Source organism: Lepidothrix coronata, unplaced genomic scaffold, assembly GCF_001604755.1.
Source record: "Lepidothrix coronata isolate B3197 unplaced genomic scaffold, Lepidothrix_coronata-1.0 Scaffold141, whole genome shotgun sequence".
NCBI classification, from domain to species: domain Eukaryota; kingdom Metazoa; phylum Chordata; class Aves; order Passeriformes; family Pipridae; genus Lepidothrix; species Lepidothrix coronata.
The window spans coordinates 734,560-751,750 of record NW_016690321.1 but is presented as its reverse complement, the minus strand read 5'-3'; the positions used below and the strand labels follow the sequence as shown (position 1 = coordinate 751,750).

At 42.3% G+C, this 17,191-nt stretch overlaps 1 protein-coding gene across 2 annotated transcripts in view; it reads right to left on the bottom strand.

The window, feature by feature from the left end:
• Positions 1–4,901: 4,901 nt before the first annotated feature.
• ATF7IP (activating transcription factor 7 interacting protein) overlaps positions 4,902–17,191 on the bottom strand; it is an 88,495-nt gene continuing 76,205 nt past the window's right edge. The window contains exons 12-15 of one of the 2 annotated variants that reach the window (XM_017827668.1): positions 14,894–15,070; positions 13,760–13,945; positions 11,275–11,384; positions 4,902–9,843 (exon numbers count right to left, since the gene is read on the bottom strand). In XM_017827668.1, the coding sequence (XP_017683157.1) occupies positions 9,427–9,843; positions 11,275–11,384; positions 13,760–13,945; positions 14,894–15,070 (890 nt within the window). In that variant the 3' untranslated portion in view covers positions 4,902–9,426. The remainder of the gene's footprint in view (positions 9,844–11,274; positions 11,385–13,759; positions 13,946–14,893; positions 15,071–17,191) is intronic. The other variant, XM_017827669.1, reaches the window with a different exon arrangement.

Here is a 17,191-nt window from a genome sequence, read left to right as displayed (position 1 = left end):
TCCTTGTGCTTTACCTGCTTTCCCCTGTCCTGCCTGCTAGGCACTTGGTACTGATGTTGGCTGCTTCAGTGCAGTCCAGTGCATGTTCCTTTCTTCTGAGCTATTTGGGCAGCCCTTCCTCTGACTAGGATTGATGGGAAGCAGGTAGCACAGGCTTTCTGTTGATCTGAGCCATCATCAGCTGTTCCCAGAGCTGGAATGAAGAGCAGTGCCACCAATGAGAGTGATCTGTCTCTAGCAGCAACATGGGACCTGTCTTCAGGGCTGGGCTGAGCCAGGTGGCTGCTGTGGGCTATGGTGGCCTTATATCAGCATTAGTTTGATGTCTGCCTTTTGTCTGAGGAGTGCCTGCAAGGTGTGCTGCAAGATTTTGCTTCCCATCCAGGAATGTCACTAGTATAGAGAGTCAAGGCTGTGTTCCCCATGGCAGGTTGGTCTGTTATCTACAGGACATGGCTTTCAGTGGTGTTGGCAAGGTTTTCTTTGTCTGGCCAAAGCAGCTTGCAATGATCAGTCCTGCCAGAGGGGATGAAGGGCAAGCAGCCTGATGCTTTTGGAAACATGCCCCTGCCACAGCTGCAGCCTAACAGCAGGGACAGAACTGTGGTGCAATGGATCTCTTGCAATGGATCCTTTTTGCAATGGATTGGCTTATGCAGTTGGTGACATCTTTACCTGCTCCCTCAGCTGTGGCAGTGGAATGTGACAGTGAGATGGATGTGAGAGCCAGGGCTGGACGCATTATTCTTAGTTACCTGTGTTTATGCTGAGGAGTCGAGTCACTGGGCTGTTTTGTGCTAGATATTATATGTGTAATTAAGTAAAACAAAATAAACAGCTCTTTCCCCATGTCCTTGATGGTCCAAGCTAAACAGTGCACAGCACTGCCCTATATTATGAAGGTGAAGAAGGATGAGCAGTGTGAGGTTTTAATCAAGCCCCTGGAGTTTAGCTTGTGTGATGGGGAAGGGAGCGAGTTACTGCAGCATGGGTCAGGTTCTACTCTGAATATCCAGTTGTCACAGTAGGGCTGATTTCTGCCAAGGAAAGAGGGAGACCAGAAGTTACAGGAAAACTATTGTTAAGGATGAAGAATCCATGCAGGGACTGAAATGGTTTGTTTGCTGAGGTAGAAGGAGGTAGGTGTGAAAGGCTGGAGAGAGCGTCTTTGCATGTGCAGGGTTAGGGGAGCACTGCTTAAAATGACTATGCTGAAGTACTCACCACAGAGCTGTTTTTTGCTTTTCAATACAATCCTTTGTTTGGTAAAATTTCCTGAGCCAAATGACTCAGCTCTGGTACCTACACAGATGCAGCGTCTGTGCCAGTTGCAGCCGTGCCTGTGCTAGAGGAGGATGAATGTGTGATGTTTGCTTGATGCCCAGGTGCTCTCCACCTGCATATATGGGGAGGAGTCTGCCATGGTCACAGAGTTTTAGACACAGCACCCCCTCTTACTCCTACCTGACTCAGTGAAGGTGCCTTGCTTGCCCACAGCTGGGACTGCAGGGACCTTGGCCTCTGTGTGAGCCCTTGCTCCGGGTGCCTCATCCCTGCCCCAAACTCTCTGTGCAGAGACCTCCTTCCTGTGGTGGTGGAGCCACTGGCACAGATTGAATTGAATTGGATTGAATAGGCTGTAACAGGCATTAGGGAGCACGCTTAAAAGATGGAGTGGAGCTGGGTCATGAAGAGCAGCGCAGGGATCTGAGCTGCCAGCAAGCAGAAGACCAAGAATCAGCTGCTTGTTTGAAACTAGAAGCACAGGGGGGCTGGAGGATGGCTTGACTTCCCTGTCACTCCTGGAAAACACAGAAACATTGCAGGTTGTATTTACTGCTTTTTCACACAATCTTATATGAAAATGCTAATGGAGGAGTATTGTTAAAGTTGGTTCCCAGGGACCAGGAAGTTGCCAACTGATTTGTGTTGAAGTGTTCTTGATCCAGGGCACACCTAGATGCTTCCCCCTGCAGGGAGTGGAGGTGCGTGGCACGTGACGTGCCCATGACATGCCAAATATGCACGAAAATAGGAGCTCTGAGTTTCTCCCATCTGGTGTCCTACTCTGAGGCAGGAGCTGCTTTGTGCTCCAACCCAGAGTTGTGGGAAAACAGCTCTACTTTTAAGAGTCCTTTTCTATGAGTAAATATTTACATCAATGGGACCTTATGAGCCTTAGGACTTCATTCCGTGTGACTGTGATTATTTTTTTTTGCCTTTGATGATTGTGCTGTTAAAGGCCACTGCAATCCTCTTACTGTGCTTCCTTTGTTGGTAGGGCAGCCCAGGTTGATCTGCCAGCCATGACCACAGCAGCTGGGTTGAGCTCCTCTTCCCTGCGCAGCTGCACCAGTGACCAGAGAAGGCTTTGAGTAGGGCTGCATGGCCCTGCAGGGGCAAGAGGACTGACAGCATAAGTCTCAGGCAGCCACATGAAGTTTAAAGGTCTCTTTGAATATCTTATTCCCTTCTGCAGATCCCACTTGGAGAAAAAAAAAAGGGGGGGAAGGTGTGCTCTAAGTAGAGGATTTGTGGCAGAAGTTGCCCCCTACTTCCAGATTTTTCCAAGTCCTGTAGCTTCTGTCTCCTAAACTTCAGGTTTTCAGGCTTGGCTGGAGAGACACTTACTTGGTAGGGAGATGGAATTAGGAGGTCATTGTGATAAATCTCTCTTGCAATCCTCTAGGCAATGCCTACAGAGGAAATGACTCCTCCCAGCAGGACCACCAAAATTGCCACATGCAATGCAGACTTTCACTTCCTTTGTCATTCCCCTTTTCTGAAGTCCAGTAGCAAACTCATACCCTACACGGCCTTAGCTCTGACAGGGGCCACAGTGTGTCACAGCACCTCTGCCCTGCAGCAGGAGACACCTGTGCAAGGTCTAACCAGTGCCTGCCGTAGTTTAACAAGATTACAATTTAGAAATTAAGAAACTTCAGGTGGAAGTGTGGAAAAGAAACAGAAACAGTTTTTTATTAAAAAATCTGAATAAACAAATGGTACAATCAAAAACATTCAGAAGAAACAAAGTCCCAATTCCCCAGTTGGGGGGGGGAGGGAACAAACCCGCGGCAACCCGGGTTAGGAGGGAAGGCAGGACTGTCCCGGCAGTTCAACAGCTGCTCGCAGCCATGTGTGCTCGCAGCCAACACTGAAAAAAGTCCTTTTTCCCACAGGCAGTCCGAAGGCAGAATACCTCGCTCTGAGATGGGTTGGTCTCTCTCTCTCTCTCTCTCTCTCTCTCTCTCTCAGTCGTTCTCTGCAAGGTGTCCCGTGGGGAAAAAAGAAATACTCTCAGGAAAAGGAGGTGGCCGAAACTGGGCTCCCGGCTCTGTCCAGTCCGCGGACCGAACCCCAAAAACCCCCCAACCACAGACTCCCAGCCGTCCCCGACCGCGTTTCCCAAGAGAGCTCGCCCTCCCCCGCTCCCGCACTGCCCAACACGTGCGGCTTCGCTCTGTCCCGCCCCCCCATCCCAGAAGAAACTGACTGGGGGGGCGAGGGGGACGGACATTGGGGAAAAAATTACAACTCTTTTCAAATCTATGACACTGCCCAGACCAGGCTCCACAGCACTTCCTGGGGAGAACCCAAGGCATTCCTTTGTCAGTGTCCTGGTGCTGTGCTGCTGGGTCAGATTACTTCTTAGCCTGCTTCTGGGGTTTTTTTCAGTTTCCTTAGTAGGAGTGTGGGTGGTGTGCAGAGGTGCACTTTGCTGTTTGTACATTCTGCTCTGAGGCTGTAACACCTTACCAGACCTACCACTGTGCCAAAGCCACCCTGCAGCAAAACAGTGAGTGCTCTGCATGTTCACTTACTCACTTTGCACAAACTACAATTACAGCAGTGCTTGAGCAGAGTGGTTACACTGTATTTGATGATAAAACTCATGTTCTAAACTATGTGCTGTAGGTATACTCTTAGTCTAAATAGCCAGTTTGAGAAACTCAGGACTTTGAAGTGGGATTGTGTTGAGGCATCACTTCACAGGAGTCCATTATCTTCTGCTCAGTGACTTGAAGCAAATTTTAGTAAGTGCAAGGAAACTAATTATTACCATCACAAATTAACTATATGCCCTTGAAGTACAGGGTCAGCACTAACTCGGGGTAGGCATGTCTGTAACTCCAAGTACTTTGAGTTCTCTACAATTTGGCAACAGAGTTGGGTCCAAGAAGCAGCTTTTCCCAGACTGCCATCTAGTCCAGCATCTTATTGGTCCCAACTGAGTTGAACAACATATGTCATGGTGCCATTCCTGGCTTCTACCCTTGAAGCAGTAGGGTGGGGAGCAGAGACTTGATCCCTGCACTGAAACACCCTTTTCATTTACCCCTTATTTCATTACTCTTGACCAATGCAATTAGTGCTGTGCACAACAGCTGCCCCCTGGCTTGAGAACCAGGGCCAGTTGAGTGTGCTGGGACCACTGCTGCAGGCTCAAGGTGCTGTGAAAAACCAAAGTCATATCCAGTACTTTGATCAAAGCCCCTTGCTAAGAGTGACTATTTTTTCGGAGATCAAACCCGGCACCCTGGAGGAAAATTGTTTTTGGAGTAGCACCAGCAATTGGGTTTCCATTCCTGTATCCCTCTGGGGCAACTCTGGGGAGCAGGTTACTTGATTTTGTCTGTCCAAGCTTTGCAGAAGTGCATGCAAGGTGGCTTTCCAGAAGTTACAGCACGCTTTTGTTTCTTGCTTCTGTGAGGGCAGCACCATGCAGTTGCTTCCCTGGGAATGACGAAGAGCCAAACTATTGTGGCTCAGTGTTACTTAAGCAAAGTGGCTTAAGAGGAGCCACCTCTTAAGAGGTGAAGAGGAAGAGCAGGCTTTGGGCTCTTTTTTGAGAGTTGTCTCCTGAGGTGTCAGGAACTAAGCACAGATGACTCAAAATGTTAAAAACCCAAAAGTTTATTTCAAAGTATAAATTTCAGGCTTGTCAGACAAAACTCCACTACAATTCATACAGACACACACTAATCTACAATATGGAGAGAGCTGGCAACTGCCCAGTTTAAATTGGACATTAAATTAGTTTTTTTTGTATTTACAAGTCCAGCTGCAAAACAGAACAAGAAATCAGATGTGGAGTTTCCCAAAAAAGGATTTTGCATGTTTGACTCCCAATAGTCAATAAATTACTAAAGCTGAAGAGGACTCCCCAAACAGCTACTACCCAGTTATCTTATTTACAACTACATTAAGACAGCACTTCAAATATATATAGATGTATATATATATGCATATGTATATAGAAGAGAAGAAAAGAATACTCAGCCTGCATAATGATGATAAGAAATAAAGATGCATTTTTAACTTAAAAGGAATGAAAAGGAAAAATCATTCATTTGCTTTCTCCTAGCTATCCTTATTATTTTCCTTCTCCCCTCAGAAGATGTTTTTAAGGGAATACAGACTTGGGTAGCAGGGCTGGCTCAGTGTCATTTGAACTCCTCTCCCTCCAGTGTTTTCATACAATGCCCAGCCCAACCCAAATCAGCAAAACTAAAAAAATATATATTTAATATATCAAGCTTCTATTTAAAATATCTGCATAGGTATTTTTGACTAAAGGAAAATACTCAAAAGAGTTTATAAGAAGGCAGAATCACAGCTTGATTTTTTACAGTGTATGCAATACTCATCCTGGGGAATGGCTGTTTAGGGAGCAGCAACAAACATGACTCATTCCTACATACAATACAGATTTTAATTTATTGGACATTTAAGACAAACAGCATGAAGGGTCGGCTGAAGTGACTGTTTTTGTTACAGTACAAAATGGTGTTCAGATTCTACTACTTGGTCCAATCATGCTCCCAGTGAAGGCACAAGGGGTTTTGCCTTAGTTTTCAAAGGAAGCAGGGTAAGACCCCTTAATTTTACAGGGAAAACACCACAGGTGTTTCCAGCCTAGTGCTAAAAACCTTGGGAATGGGCGAGTGTCTCAGTGCTTGTGCTCAGTGATCTAACATGGCCAAAGGTAGTACAAATAATTCAAAGGAGCAAAGTCTAAGCCCAACTGCTACTCCTAGGGAAGCTGCTCAGAGCATGGAAATAATTACAGGTAGAATTAATTACAGGCTGAGGGGAACTTGCCTCTGCACCCTTGTGCTTTCTGAAGCTGCCACTGCAGGCGCAGTACAGATGCTACACTTGCAGTCTGCCCCCTCCACGGCTTTAGTTTTTGTATGCAATAAAGCTTTTTTGGACATAGAGCAAAATAAAAGAGGCCAATGAAGCTGCAACTAGGAGAAATGCAGTGGACAGGAATGGCATTTTGCCATCAGCACTGCACAGCAGGGCTCCTCTACAAGTAGATGGACTAACTCAAATTACATTCAGCCTGGACATTGAGAGACTGTTGTGACACACAACCAAAACCTAAACCACACCAGAAAGTAAATAATGGTGGAAAACACAGCTGCAGAATCAGTGCCGTGTTTGCTAAAACATGGGAAACTAAATCCAGGGCAGTACTGCGGAAATGTTGTGTACCCAGAGGCAGCAGCAAAACGCACAGTCAGGAACAACTTTATACCAGGCTACTGAAAGTCAGATGGAAAACCTTGCATCAAGTGCAGAGAAGAAACTAAAACCAACTCTTCCACTTAAAAGCCATATACAGCTTTTTAGCATATTTAAAAGTGGATTACTGGAAGGCTCAAGCAATTGACGCTAATGAAGAGACCAGTCTGGAGACACAGTAGTAACAGACCTGTAATGAGTGTTCCTGAATATTCTGGTAATACTTCCAAATAAATGCTAATAAATGAAACAAATTATTTCTGATTGTTTGTTGCTAGCAGAAATTTAGCTTCTCAGTAGCTTTATTCTTTCTAGGAGGTAAAGGATAATAAAATAACCAGCCACTCCACCACATGGGCTAAGTGCCATGAGGTAAGGAACTCAGCAATACCCGTGTTGGTAGCATAAGGGGTCTGTTAAGCCAGAAGCCAGTTTTCACAATCAGTTCAGTGAAGAACTACATCTGGAGTAAATAAAGGTGAGTCTTCTTTCTCTAAGGATGCAACCTGCAAAACCTCCAAATAGAATGCCAGACCATCCCTAATAATACCTCACTGAAGGAAAGAAAAAATTCTAACGCAGGGCCCGCACCCCCTGCCTTTCCAAAACAAGACAAACCTAAAAACAAGATCTAAATGCAAGCACAAACTATAGAAAAGCTCATTTATTGTTTGGGCTGGAATCACAAATAAATGCATAAATTCCAGGCTGTAGTCTAATTTTAAAACTGTAAAACTTCATTGTACTGATATGGCCAAGGGCTCTTTGGTACAACCTCAAAGACACATTAAAAAAAATTGCCCAAGCAGGACTTGACAGCCATCAACTGGAAAGAACTGCTCTAACCTCTACTACAGAACTGGCTTTATAAGAACCCCACTTTAGACTAAATAGACTGAATGCATTATTAAGTAATTATTCCTTGAAATAGGCAGACAAAAAATTAATTAAACATAGTAAAATTCAAGGCATTTTTGATTATTGGCACCAGAAATACAGGGAGAGCTGTAGTTCAGAGAAAATCATTCCTACATGAGAGTTGGTGTGAACCTTCTCTGATGATACTTGGATTTAGCAGAATTTTTTGTTTCCCAAATCAACAGAACCGCTATACTTTAAATGCAAGTTTCCATACCGAGAATAGCTGTTGCTCACTTGACAGAAGTGACAATCCCAGCTACATGGAGTGCAGTAAACCAGACAAAAGTATACAATGACATTTCTTTCAGTGTTAAAAGTTCTCAAAAGGAACATAACTAAAGAACCCATAATCTCATAGTATATTTCACCAGTCCTGTTTTGGGATTTAATTTTTCTGACACTTTTTCAACATTGCTTTACACTTCAAAATGTTGGTTTTAAGAAAAAGGGCATCAAAATGAAAAAATATTATATTCTGCACCTTTGCTATACGATGGATTAAAAAAAAGAATCTTTCCCCTCTAAACTCACTGTTTGGTTTTGTTGGGCAGGAATGCAACTGAAAATTGCCAAAATCAAAACCTTACATACACTTTCTTGTCCAGGTGAGTTACAACTTGGCTCTGCAAACAGCAAGTTCAACATGTCAACGACAGCGGGGCAGATGCACCAATTTTCTTTTCTCAGCTCAGAAGCATCATGAAAGCATCTACTAACATTTGCAATTACTCACAAGGTTTAGGCCAGTGTCTAAAATAGTTTCCAAACTCCTTTGGCTGTGCTGGCTTTCTGCAGAGGCAGGCAGGTGCTGAGAGAGAGAAGACAACTGGGAAGCCAACTTCTCTTTCCGTACTCACTGAACATCCAAACTGAGTGCCAACAGGCAGAAGCTTTCAGAGTGCCACACCACAGAGGTTTCTTCTTTGGCTGAATTGCAGCATACAGCTTTCCCAAAAGAACAGGGAAAGGCTCGGGTGGAAAATACTGTCTGTATACTGTAATATTCTTGAGAGGACAAAAACAACTGCTCAAGAATTACAGTGAGGAAAGGGTTGAGTGATACTCAGATAGAATGCAGATAAAAAATGAGTTCAGCATCAGCAGATGTTACACTTCCTGGTCTTAACAGAAATAATAATTACTGCAGGCCTGGAAAATGAAAAGCACTAGTGAAAGACTAGAAGGATAAAGGGAAAAATAACTCCAAGCAAATAAAAGAACACCACAAGGTATCTGGCTACATTTTATTTTTGAAATTATTCTTTAAGGCACAAAATAAATCTAAAAAGTAGGGCTGGATGTATGAGGGGAGGGGCAGAGAAACTGTCTGAACTAGAGAGGTGTGAATGCAGCTCTACAATTCACTGTCAGATATGACCTGGGAATGCTCCCAGGGCAGGTGGGGGAGGATGGTGAAAGTAGAGGAGCATTCTTATTTATAAGAGGTAAGAGGTTGTGGGGTGACTTTTTTTTCCCCCCACCACCTCCAAATTTACATCCATATGGGTTCCTGGCCAGACTAGAAGTTCCCTTCCCTCCCCTCAGAGAGTTCATTCCAGTTTGTAAAGTAAGACCAGACCACTCAATCTTCCAGCACAAATGTGTGTGTTTTGCTTCAGACAAACTGTAATTTACTATTTTGTTCCCACTCAGAAGCAGAATCCCAGGCATTCAGGATGCCCTTGGATAAAGGGTACGTAGGTATCTATATGGAACAGCTGTCATGGAAGCGAAAATGAAAGTTTCAAATGGCCCATGACATGAACTATTCAGAAAAAACAGGATCTCTTGCTGCAGGTGACACTTTATTTTTCTTTTGGTTCTGAATGCATGTAGTGTATCACACAACTGTCTAAAATAATTCTGCAGAGAGTGGATTTAAAAGTGAATTACATGCATGGGATCAACTCCCCCCAAAACTGGGGTAATTCTTGGTACCAGGGCAGGTTTAAAGGCTCCAAAGATCTCTGTTTAACTGCTCTGAGAAGAGATCACATCTGTGGACTGGGGGTCACAGAACGGTCCAAAGCGTCCATAGATGTCCTTAGCCCGCACTGCAAAGTAGTATTTGCTGCCAGACACGAACTGTGTAAGAGTGCATGCCATAGGGAGAGGGAGGGCCTTCACTTCCCCGATCTTCTTCCACTGGGAGGGCATAGTGGCACTTGGGTCCTCATGGTAGGCGTAGAGATGGTAACTGTCCACATTGGCACAGCTCCGGTCCACCTCCATGACACTCCATGACAGCACAATTCCATTCTGGCTCTGTACCCGTGCCAGCTTCAGCTGTGGCTTTTGAGGCGGAGAAGTGTTGGCAGCTTCAGGGGGCAGACGTGGTGGCTGTGGTGCCTCTGGAAGTGGGGCAGGATGTACAGGGCGTGGTGGCTCCTAAGCAGCATAAGGGCAACAAGGGAAAGGTCAGAGTTTACAGCAGTTGGAAGGAGCCTTAATTCATCATTCCCCAGGTAACTGGAAGCAAATGAGCCTGCAATCATCCAGCCACCACAACTATCAGTCCTGTGTGCAGAGGCAAGGGAGCAGCAGAAAATGTTGAGAAGGGGTGGGACCAAGGATGCCATAAATTCTTAGGTTATTTACATATAAATCCCTAGCTCTACAACTGATCATTGCTGCAGTTATTTCCCTATATCCTCTTTGCTTCCCAGCCAAGAGGGGATGGAGTGAAAACTGTGCTCTTTATCATAACTGAGCAGGCAGGTTCACAATGACTTTGAGCCAATCTACGTTTGAGCTGCTGTTCCCACATTACCCAAAACACCCCAGGCAGTGCATTAAGCTGACATCTCATCATCTTTTCAACAGACAGGTTTTCAGTCACCAACAGAAGAAAGGTTAATGGTGCTACATGGATTTTATCCCTTAAATTCACCACAAAAGCTCAGCCTCAGTTTCCAGAAAATTTTGAAATAAGGGCAAAAATATTTCTTTCCAGTGATATTTCTTTTTTATACTGCAAAACCAGCCCTAGGTCTCTTGTTTATGTTAGTTAAGATGCATTTAGGAACATGGTTACAATAAGTATGAAATTTTGTTATTTTTTTCAAGCCTAGGATCTTTCAGGTTGGAATCTGGGGTAGATTTTGGCATCTTAAGTGTTCTCTGTGATATTGGCTGGATTTAGTCTCATTATTTGTCACTGAAGAATGCATGAAGTTGAATGGTGTTTAGACTGAAAGAATGGTAAGCCACCTTCTTGATAATATATTTACCATTTCAGGACACCATAAGTAATGCAACTGCCCAACAGTGAGTGTGCAGGCAACATATTTGAAATGAAATGAGTCAGAGAAAATTCTCAAATACTTACAAAAAGGGGTTTGAGTCAATGCAGAAGTAATCATGCCCAACAGTGATTAAAAAAACCCCTCTGAAATATGGGAATTGGCAACCTTGGGGATCTCGTTTGCATGTTGTTCTGTTTCCTCAGTTTTGCAAACAGCTGTACTGAAAAGCTTGTGAGCCAATTCATAGCCAAACCATGACTAAATGTTTTTTAGTAGCAGTTCTTTTGTACCCTTGACTCCACAAGTCCGTGCAGACAATTCATGTACTATTTTTCAATATGCACTGCTGGTGATTTGGAGAAGGCCAGGGTAAACTAACGGGTTGCACAGCTTTTACTATTCTGGGCAGAAGTTGCTGTAGGCGATTGGGTGGTGCTGTGCATGTAAACTGGCTAAAAAAGTGTCTAGAAGGCACATCACTATTCTGCAGTTCATGCTAAGAAGCAATCTGAGAGGTACTAATGCAGAGACAGGCCTGTAAATTGCATCCAGTAATTTCAAAGGCACCACTCACAGCATGCGCTTGCGGCGGTCGATGATGCACTGTCAGCTGAGGTGCTCCAGACCCGAGAGTCAGCCCGTTGTTCACCACATAGGTTGTCTGAGGCATTCGCACTGCCATACCTGTAAGAAGCACAATGGATACTTTTGAGTATTCAATAATTACAATCAGCTAAACAGAACATTGGAAGACCAACTCCGTGGTTCAGCTGGATGAAACCAAATTTCAGACAGACACACTCTCCTCAAGCTTCCAGCAGACTGATGAAGTGCTGCCTAACAATAGTATTACCTCCCATCCCCTGAAGCTGTAAAAGTGAGAAGAGAGCAAGTATTTATGTTTGCAGAGGGGGCAGAATGTCGCTTTAATAATTTGTAGCATGAAAGAAATGGGTGGGGAGGGGAAGGGGGGGAGATATAGGGAGCTTAAGTATGGAAAGAAAAACATCACTTTGAGATTCAGAAAAGAAAAGATAAATGCTGCTGCAGCAGAATGATATCCACTCACAAAGCTGTGCTATGGGTGGCACTGAAAACAAAAAAGGTAAGTCACAGTCCAAGCTGCTTGTCCTCCCTCACAGAACAGACACCATGATGGATATTACTCACAGGCATCACCATTTCATTCATTCCCACAGCAAATTGACCTGATTGGCAGAAATAAACTAGGCAGTTTTATAGCCTTATACATAATATCCAAAACTCTTGCAAGCTACCAAGTTTTCATTCATTTTATACTACATTTAATTCTCTTAAGTAACACTTTTATCTATTCACTGTTGGAACATGTATGTTCTGTGAACTCAAAGCTTTTGCTCATTGTTGCGGGTTGCCTAGAGTGTCCCTCCATTTCCATCTAGAAATACAAGTTTCAGGGCAATCTCTACCACCCCCTAGAGTTCCACACCTCTGTGAGATGGAAGCGTTCTAATATTCCAGAAGATAAGCTCAGAGAGCAACACATATCAGGAAACCACAGCTATTGAATGGCAATTTCTTCTCTATATAAACACTCACCAAGCTACAATCACAGGGGATGAGTGTCAGAAGTCTATGATCTGCAACTCTGAGGCAGGGAGTTCAGAGTGCTAAATCTTAGCACTTTATAATAATAGCATTTAACACTAGGTAGATGCTTCACATCTTTTTCGTATTGGCGCATCTATCTAAGAAGCTGATGAAGCTGTGCAAACTCCTGTAGGATAGACAGTCACCTGAGCTGGCTATTTCTCATCTATGAGAATCCTGTCAGGTATACTGGTTTAGTATGACTGTGGTTCTGTCTCAGGAAATTACAATAATCTGAAGATGGTCAGAAACGCCTTAATAAGTACAAATGTAGCATTATTTCTAGGCATAGTACTCAGTTGAGGCAGAAGGACAAAACTGCAATTTGCAAAACACTTTGGATGGGTTCTCACAGTCAGTCTTTCAAAGACAAGGTGTAGAGATCTTACTCTGGAAGCATCTACTCACACTAAAGACTGTTGCAATGATAATATAAACCAATATACATCAGTAGCACCATTTCTGAAAGCTGCATAACAAAGACAGTGAAGAAGGTAGAATGAACCAAACACTGGAAACTCATGATACCTAAAAGGAATCAAGAAACATTATTGCTTTTTTTGTTAATAATATGTGAAAACTCTCTACCCAGTATGCAAATATGAAGCCTTGATATAACCCGCCCCCTGCCGACCAACACAGAGCACCGCAGGCTCTGCCCCTCCAGTGATCCAACATCGTCCCCTGCTGACAGTGGTTAGAATTGTGCCAAAAGGCAAAAAGTACTGAACTGTTTTTGGTGGGAACTCTGGGTGCAGGATTGTTGTTTGGCTTTTTTTTGTTCTTTTGTTGTGCTGCCTATACACATATATCCTTTAATAAAGGGCTGTTATCTTTTCTTTCTCCATATTTCCTCAACTGGAGCCTCTTAATTTTGGATTTACAATTGCTTAGAGGGAGGAGTTTGGTCTTCCTCATAACTCATCCTTTGTAGCAAACACTTCAGTCTCATTAAACTGAGACAGCTGGGCACAGGACATAGAGATTTGTAAGGAATTATATTAAGATGTCTGAGAGAAATGTGACTTTTATACAGGAAATCAAACATGATTTACTACATATAAATATGTTTTAATCTTATACCATAATACAAGAATGGTCTCCATCTTTCCATGGAACATGGTGCCAATCACATTACCTTCTGCTACCTTGTAAAGTATTCTGTATGTCATCCAGAGATGCTTTAATTGGCAGAGCTAGTGCCTGAGATGACTTAAATACAGTTTTTCTTTATTTACATAGCTGCAGGTGGAATTTCTTAGTAGCCTAAGATTTTTCTCAAGTCTGTAACCTGGAAAAAACCCCTTAACCTCTGTAACTTGGACTAGTATTGTAAAGAGACCAAACAGCAAACCCAAACCAAAAAACGAAATCCCACATCCATGAGGTAGTGTCACGGTAAGAAGTGCATGGAAGGAATCATCCCCTACCTCCAGCCTGCGGGTTGACTGGCCTTAAACCTGGATTTGTCATGACAGCTCCTCTTATGGAATTCTGAGCTGGTGGTGCAGGAATAGTGGTATAGACCACCTGATGGTTAGCAGGGGTTCTTGGTATAGGAAGCTTTGGAGCAGTTTGAGTCACTGGCCGATGAGTTACATTCACTGTTGTCGGAGCTGAAAAAAGACAGACAGACCCTGGAATCGAATTCCATGACATGAAGCTATATGCCTATTCCAGAGTACACATCTTCTTTGGAAAACTGACTCATCTGAGCCATGTAAAAGAAAAACTCGCTCTGTGAAATTCTATTTGATTTTGATAATGCAAGAAAAGTGAAAACAGTCTAAACATACAGTATTTTCACCTGAAATGTTAATGTCAATATATATACAAATTTCTAACAGAAAAGATAAATATTATACCTCCCCTGCTCCCAAAGGTCCTGAATGTAAGGACAGCGGTGGAGAATCTAAAACCCACCACCAAAGAGCCTGCAGAACAGATCAGTCAAAAGACAATTTCGGCACCAACTAATCTTCAACAACCATATACAGCAAAATAGAGTAAAATAAGGGAAAAAAAAAAAAGAGGATCTATGTTTCTTTATGTTAGAAAGAAAGGGGAAAAACTTAATCACACTACAGACAAAATAATATTCATCTAGGGATTGAACTTCAATGCCAGCCTTGCCGCTCACTCTGCCAAAAGGATTAACTGCCAAGTGCACAGGGACAGACATAGGAGTGATGTTGATAATATTTTTTCCCCATTACTTGTATAAGGCAGCTATTACAGGTTTTTTCTACTTCACTTTTACAAACAACAGGATATTTAATAACTTCCGTGACCACCCTTAGTAGGATTTCTTCCTCCCCATGGAATTAATTTGATCCTGAATTCTTTCCAAACCAGTAATACTATTTTCCCCTTTTACTTCAAAAATTTTTTTTGGGAAAAAAAAAAAAGTTATGGGAAACTGACCAGAATGAAAGATTAAGAAGTGACCGAGACATTCTGAATATTCACTTGAAAAGATTAGCACAATGTAGAACACACAAGAGTCAAGTCTAACAAAAAATCAGCCCCTGTATTCACACTGTGATGAAGTAAGATGAAGTCACCTGTAGGTAATACGTGTATAGCGGTCTGGGAAGGCCCACTGGTCGGCACACCTGTCTGCTGCACAGGGTTTGGCTGCAAAGGCGGCAAATTGGGCTGCAAGGGCCGAGCCAAGGGCTGCGTGGGTACGCTCAGTCCTGTAACTGGTGTCTGGTTCTGCTTCTGCTTCTTGCCATCTGCTTTAAAATAAAATAAAGTTATAGACAATAGCAAATAGAAATTTTAATTTCTGAATCAGAATTTTAAACGTCACAGACTTTCAAAATCTCTTTCCCCTGTCCCCATTTACAGATTTGTGAATATATTTCTGAGTATGACATTTCTTTGACCTTTTCATTCTGCAAACAAATCTGCAGAAAATTCATTCAACTCTCCTCCCTCACTTTCATCATCGTAATCTCCCCCCACCTCACTCCATAATGTTCTATCCTATCATCATGAAGTCTGCATATTTCAGTGCAATTTGGAAACCTGAATGTAATGGAACACTGTGCCAGTCTTTAAAAGTTTCTGTTAAAAAAAAAAGATATCCTAAACCTTTTAAAAGTTCTTGTCTACCTTTGATGCTTATATCTTTTTGTTATTTGCTGACTCTTTCGTTCGTTCAATCTGTTAGTCAGTCCTGTTTGTTGCTGTTTTGAATTTTCATGCTATTTGCTTGAAAAGGGGAATCACTTTATTATTTGTAGAAAACTTTATAAAGAAAATTTGTTTTCTCACATTGACATTGTCCTCAGTGTGACTTACTGACTTGTGAGAAGTGACAAATAGTGTCTGTATCTGTAGTTTACTACAGCAACATTTTTTCCTCCTTTAGTTTATTTGTGACAACATAAAATATTCATTAGGGTGCAAGTCCATATCTAATCAAGCCTCTGCGTAAGCTGAATAAAGAAGAACTGAGAAGCTTTTGCCTGGATAGTTCAACTAGATCAGAGTTTAACAGTGGGCAGAGAAGACACCATCAAGAGCTAAAAAGCACAAGATAAATGAGTAGGTTTTAAGGGCACTCATTCAAAAAAGATTTGCCCTAATTGTACATGCAGCAGCCACTAATTTAGTAAAAGAGCATGTAATATAAAAATACGTTAATACTCATTTTACTCTTGAGAAAACAATATAGTGAAGAACACCTTTTTGAAACTTGCAATTAAGTATACCAACTAGATTTCAAACACTAAGAACAGGGTTAATGGCAGCACAGCTCAAAATTTTGTGGTTTTTAGCGGTTTGAGACAATTTTGATGGTCTCAGTGAGCTGCCTTTAACACTAGCTACTAACAGCTTTAAGTAGCAGTACCCTTCAGAAACTGCTATAGGATTCTATGAAAGGCAATTACAGAATCACAAAATCATCAAGGTTGGAAGAGACCTTCAAGACCATCTAGTCTAACTGTCAACCCAGCACTGCCATAATCACCCCTAAATCATATCCCCAAATTCAAGACCTCAAAAATAAAACAGTATGAATTGTAGACCTTTCTGTAGACTCCAGAGCCAAGTTACTTTGCTGAAGCCATGTGATCAAAATACAATTTTCTTTCTTTTTTCAAAGTCTATAAAAGGAGCAGTAAAGGGATGCTCATTTTGAAAACAGAAGGTGAGATGTTTCTTGCTCTTTCATCAACTAAGAGGCCTTGTGATTGGTTCAAGCTTCTTTTGGGAAGAGAAATGTCCCAGTGTTCAAATTGCTTGATTCTGAAGAGATTCATACAGAGATGCACACATCTGTTTACTTTTAATATTTACAGACTGATGCACATTTCAACTACCACTGAATAATTCAAGTGACATCGGTGCATTCTTAGTCATGACTTAGAAGATGTGCTTATAATCCAACAAGTAAAATCCCAGACACAGTACTGCTGTAAAAATGTAGGTTTTTTTCCTAGGAAAATGTCAGTCTGGACAAATGTGAGAGCTTTTTCAGTTTTACTTTTGTTTTTAATCTCACACAGAGCAAGTTCATTTATCCTTGACAAATCAAGAACCCTGCTGACATTCCAGCCGCTGGAAACTAGGTCAGGATTGCACGAGCCACAGGAAACGATGAAAGATAACCATCTAGACTTTGCTAAATAAATGGAAACAAATGGCAAAGGCTATGTAAATAAAAAAAACAGCAAGGAAAACAGGAAGACTTGGTGCATAGTAAGCACAGAACTAAGATTAAAAGTAATTAAGAAACAGTTCCAATATTAAATGAACACAGCATCATATTCATAACAAACATGGACGTACAGGAGATGGAAAAATCTGATTTATGGAAATGAGCATAATATGGAAATCATTACTACTGA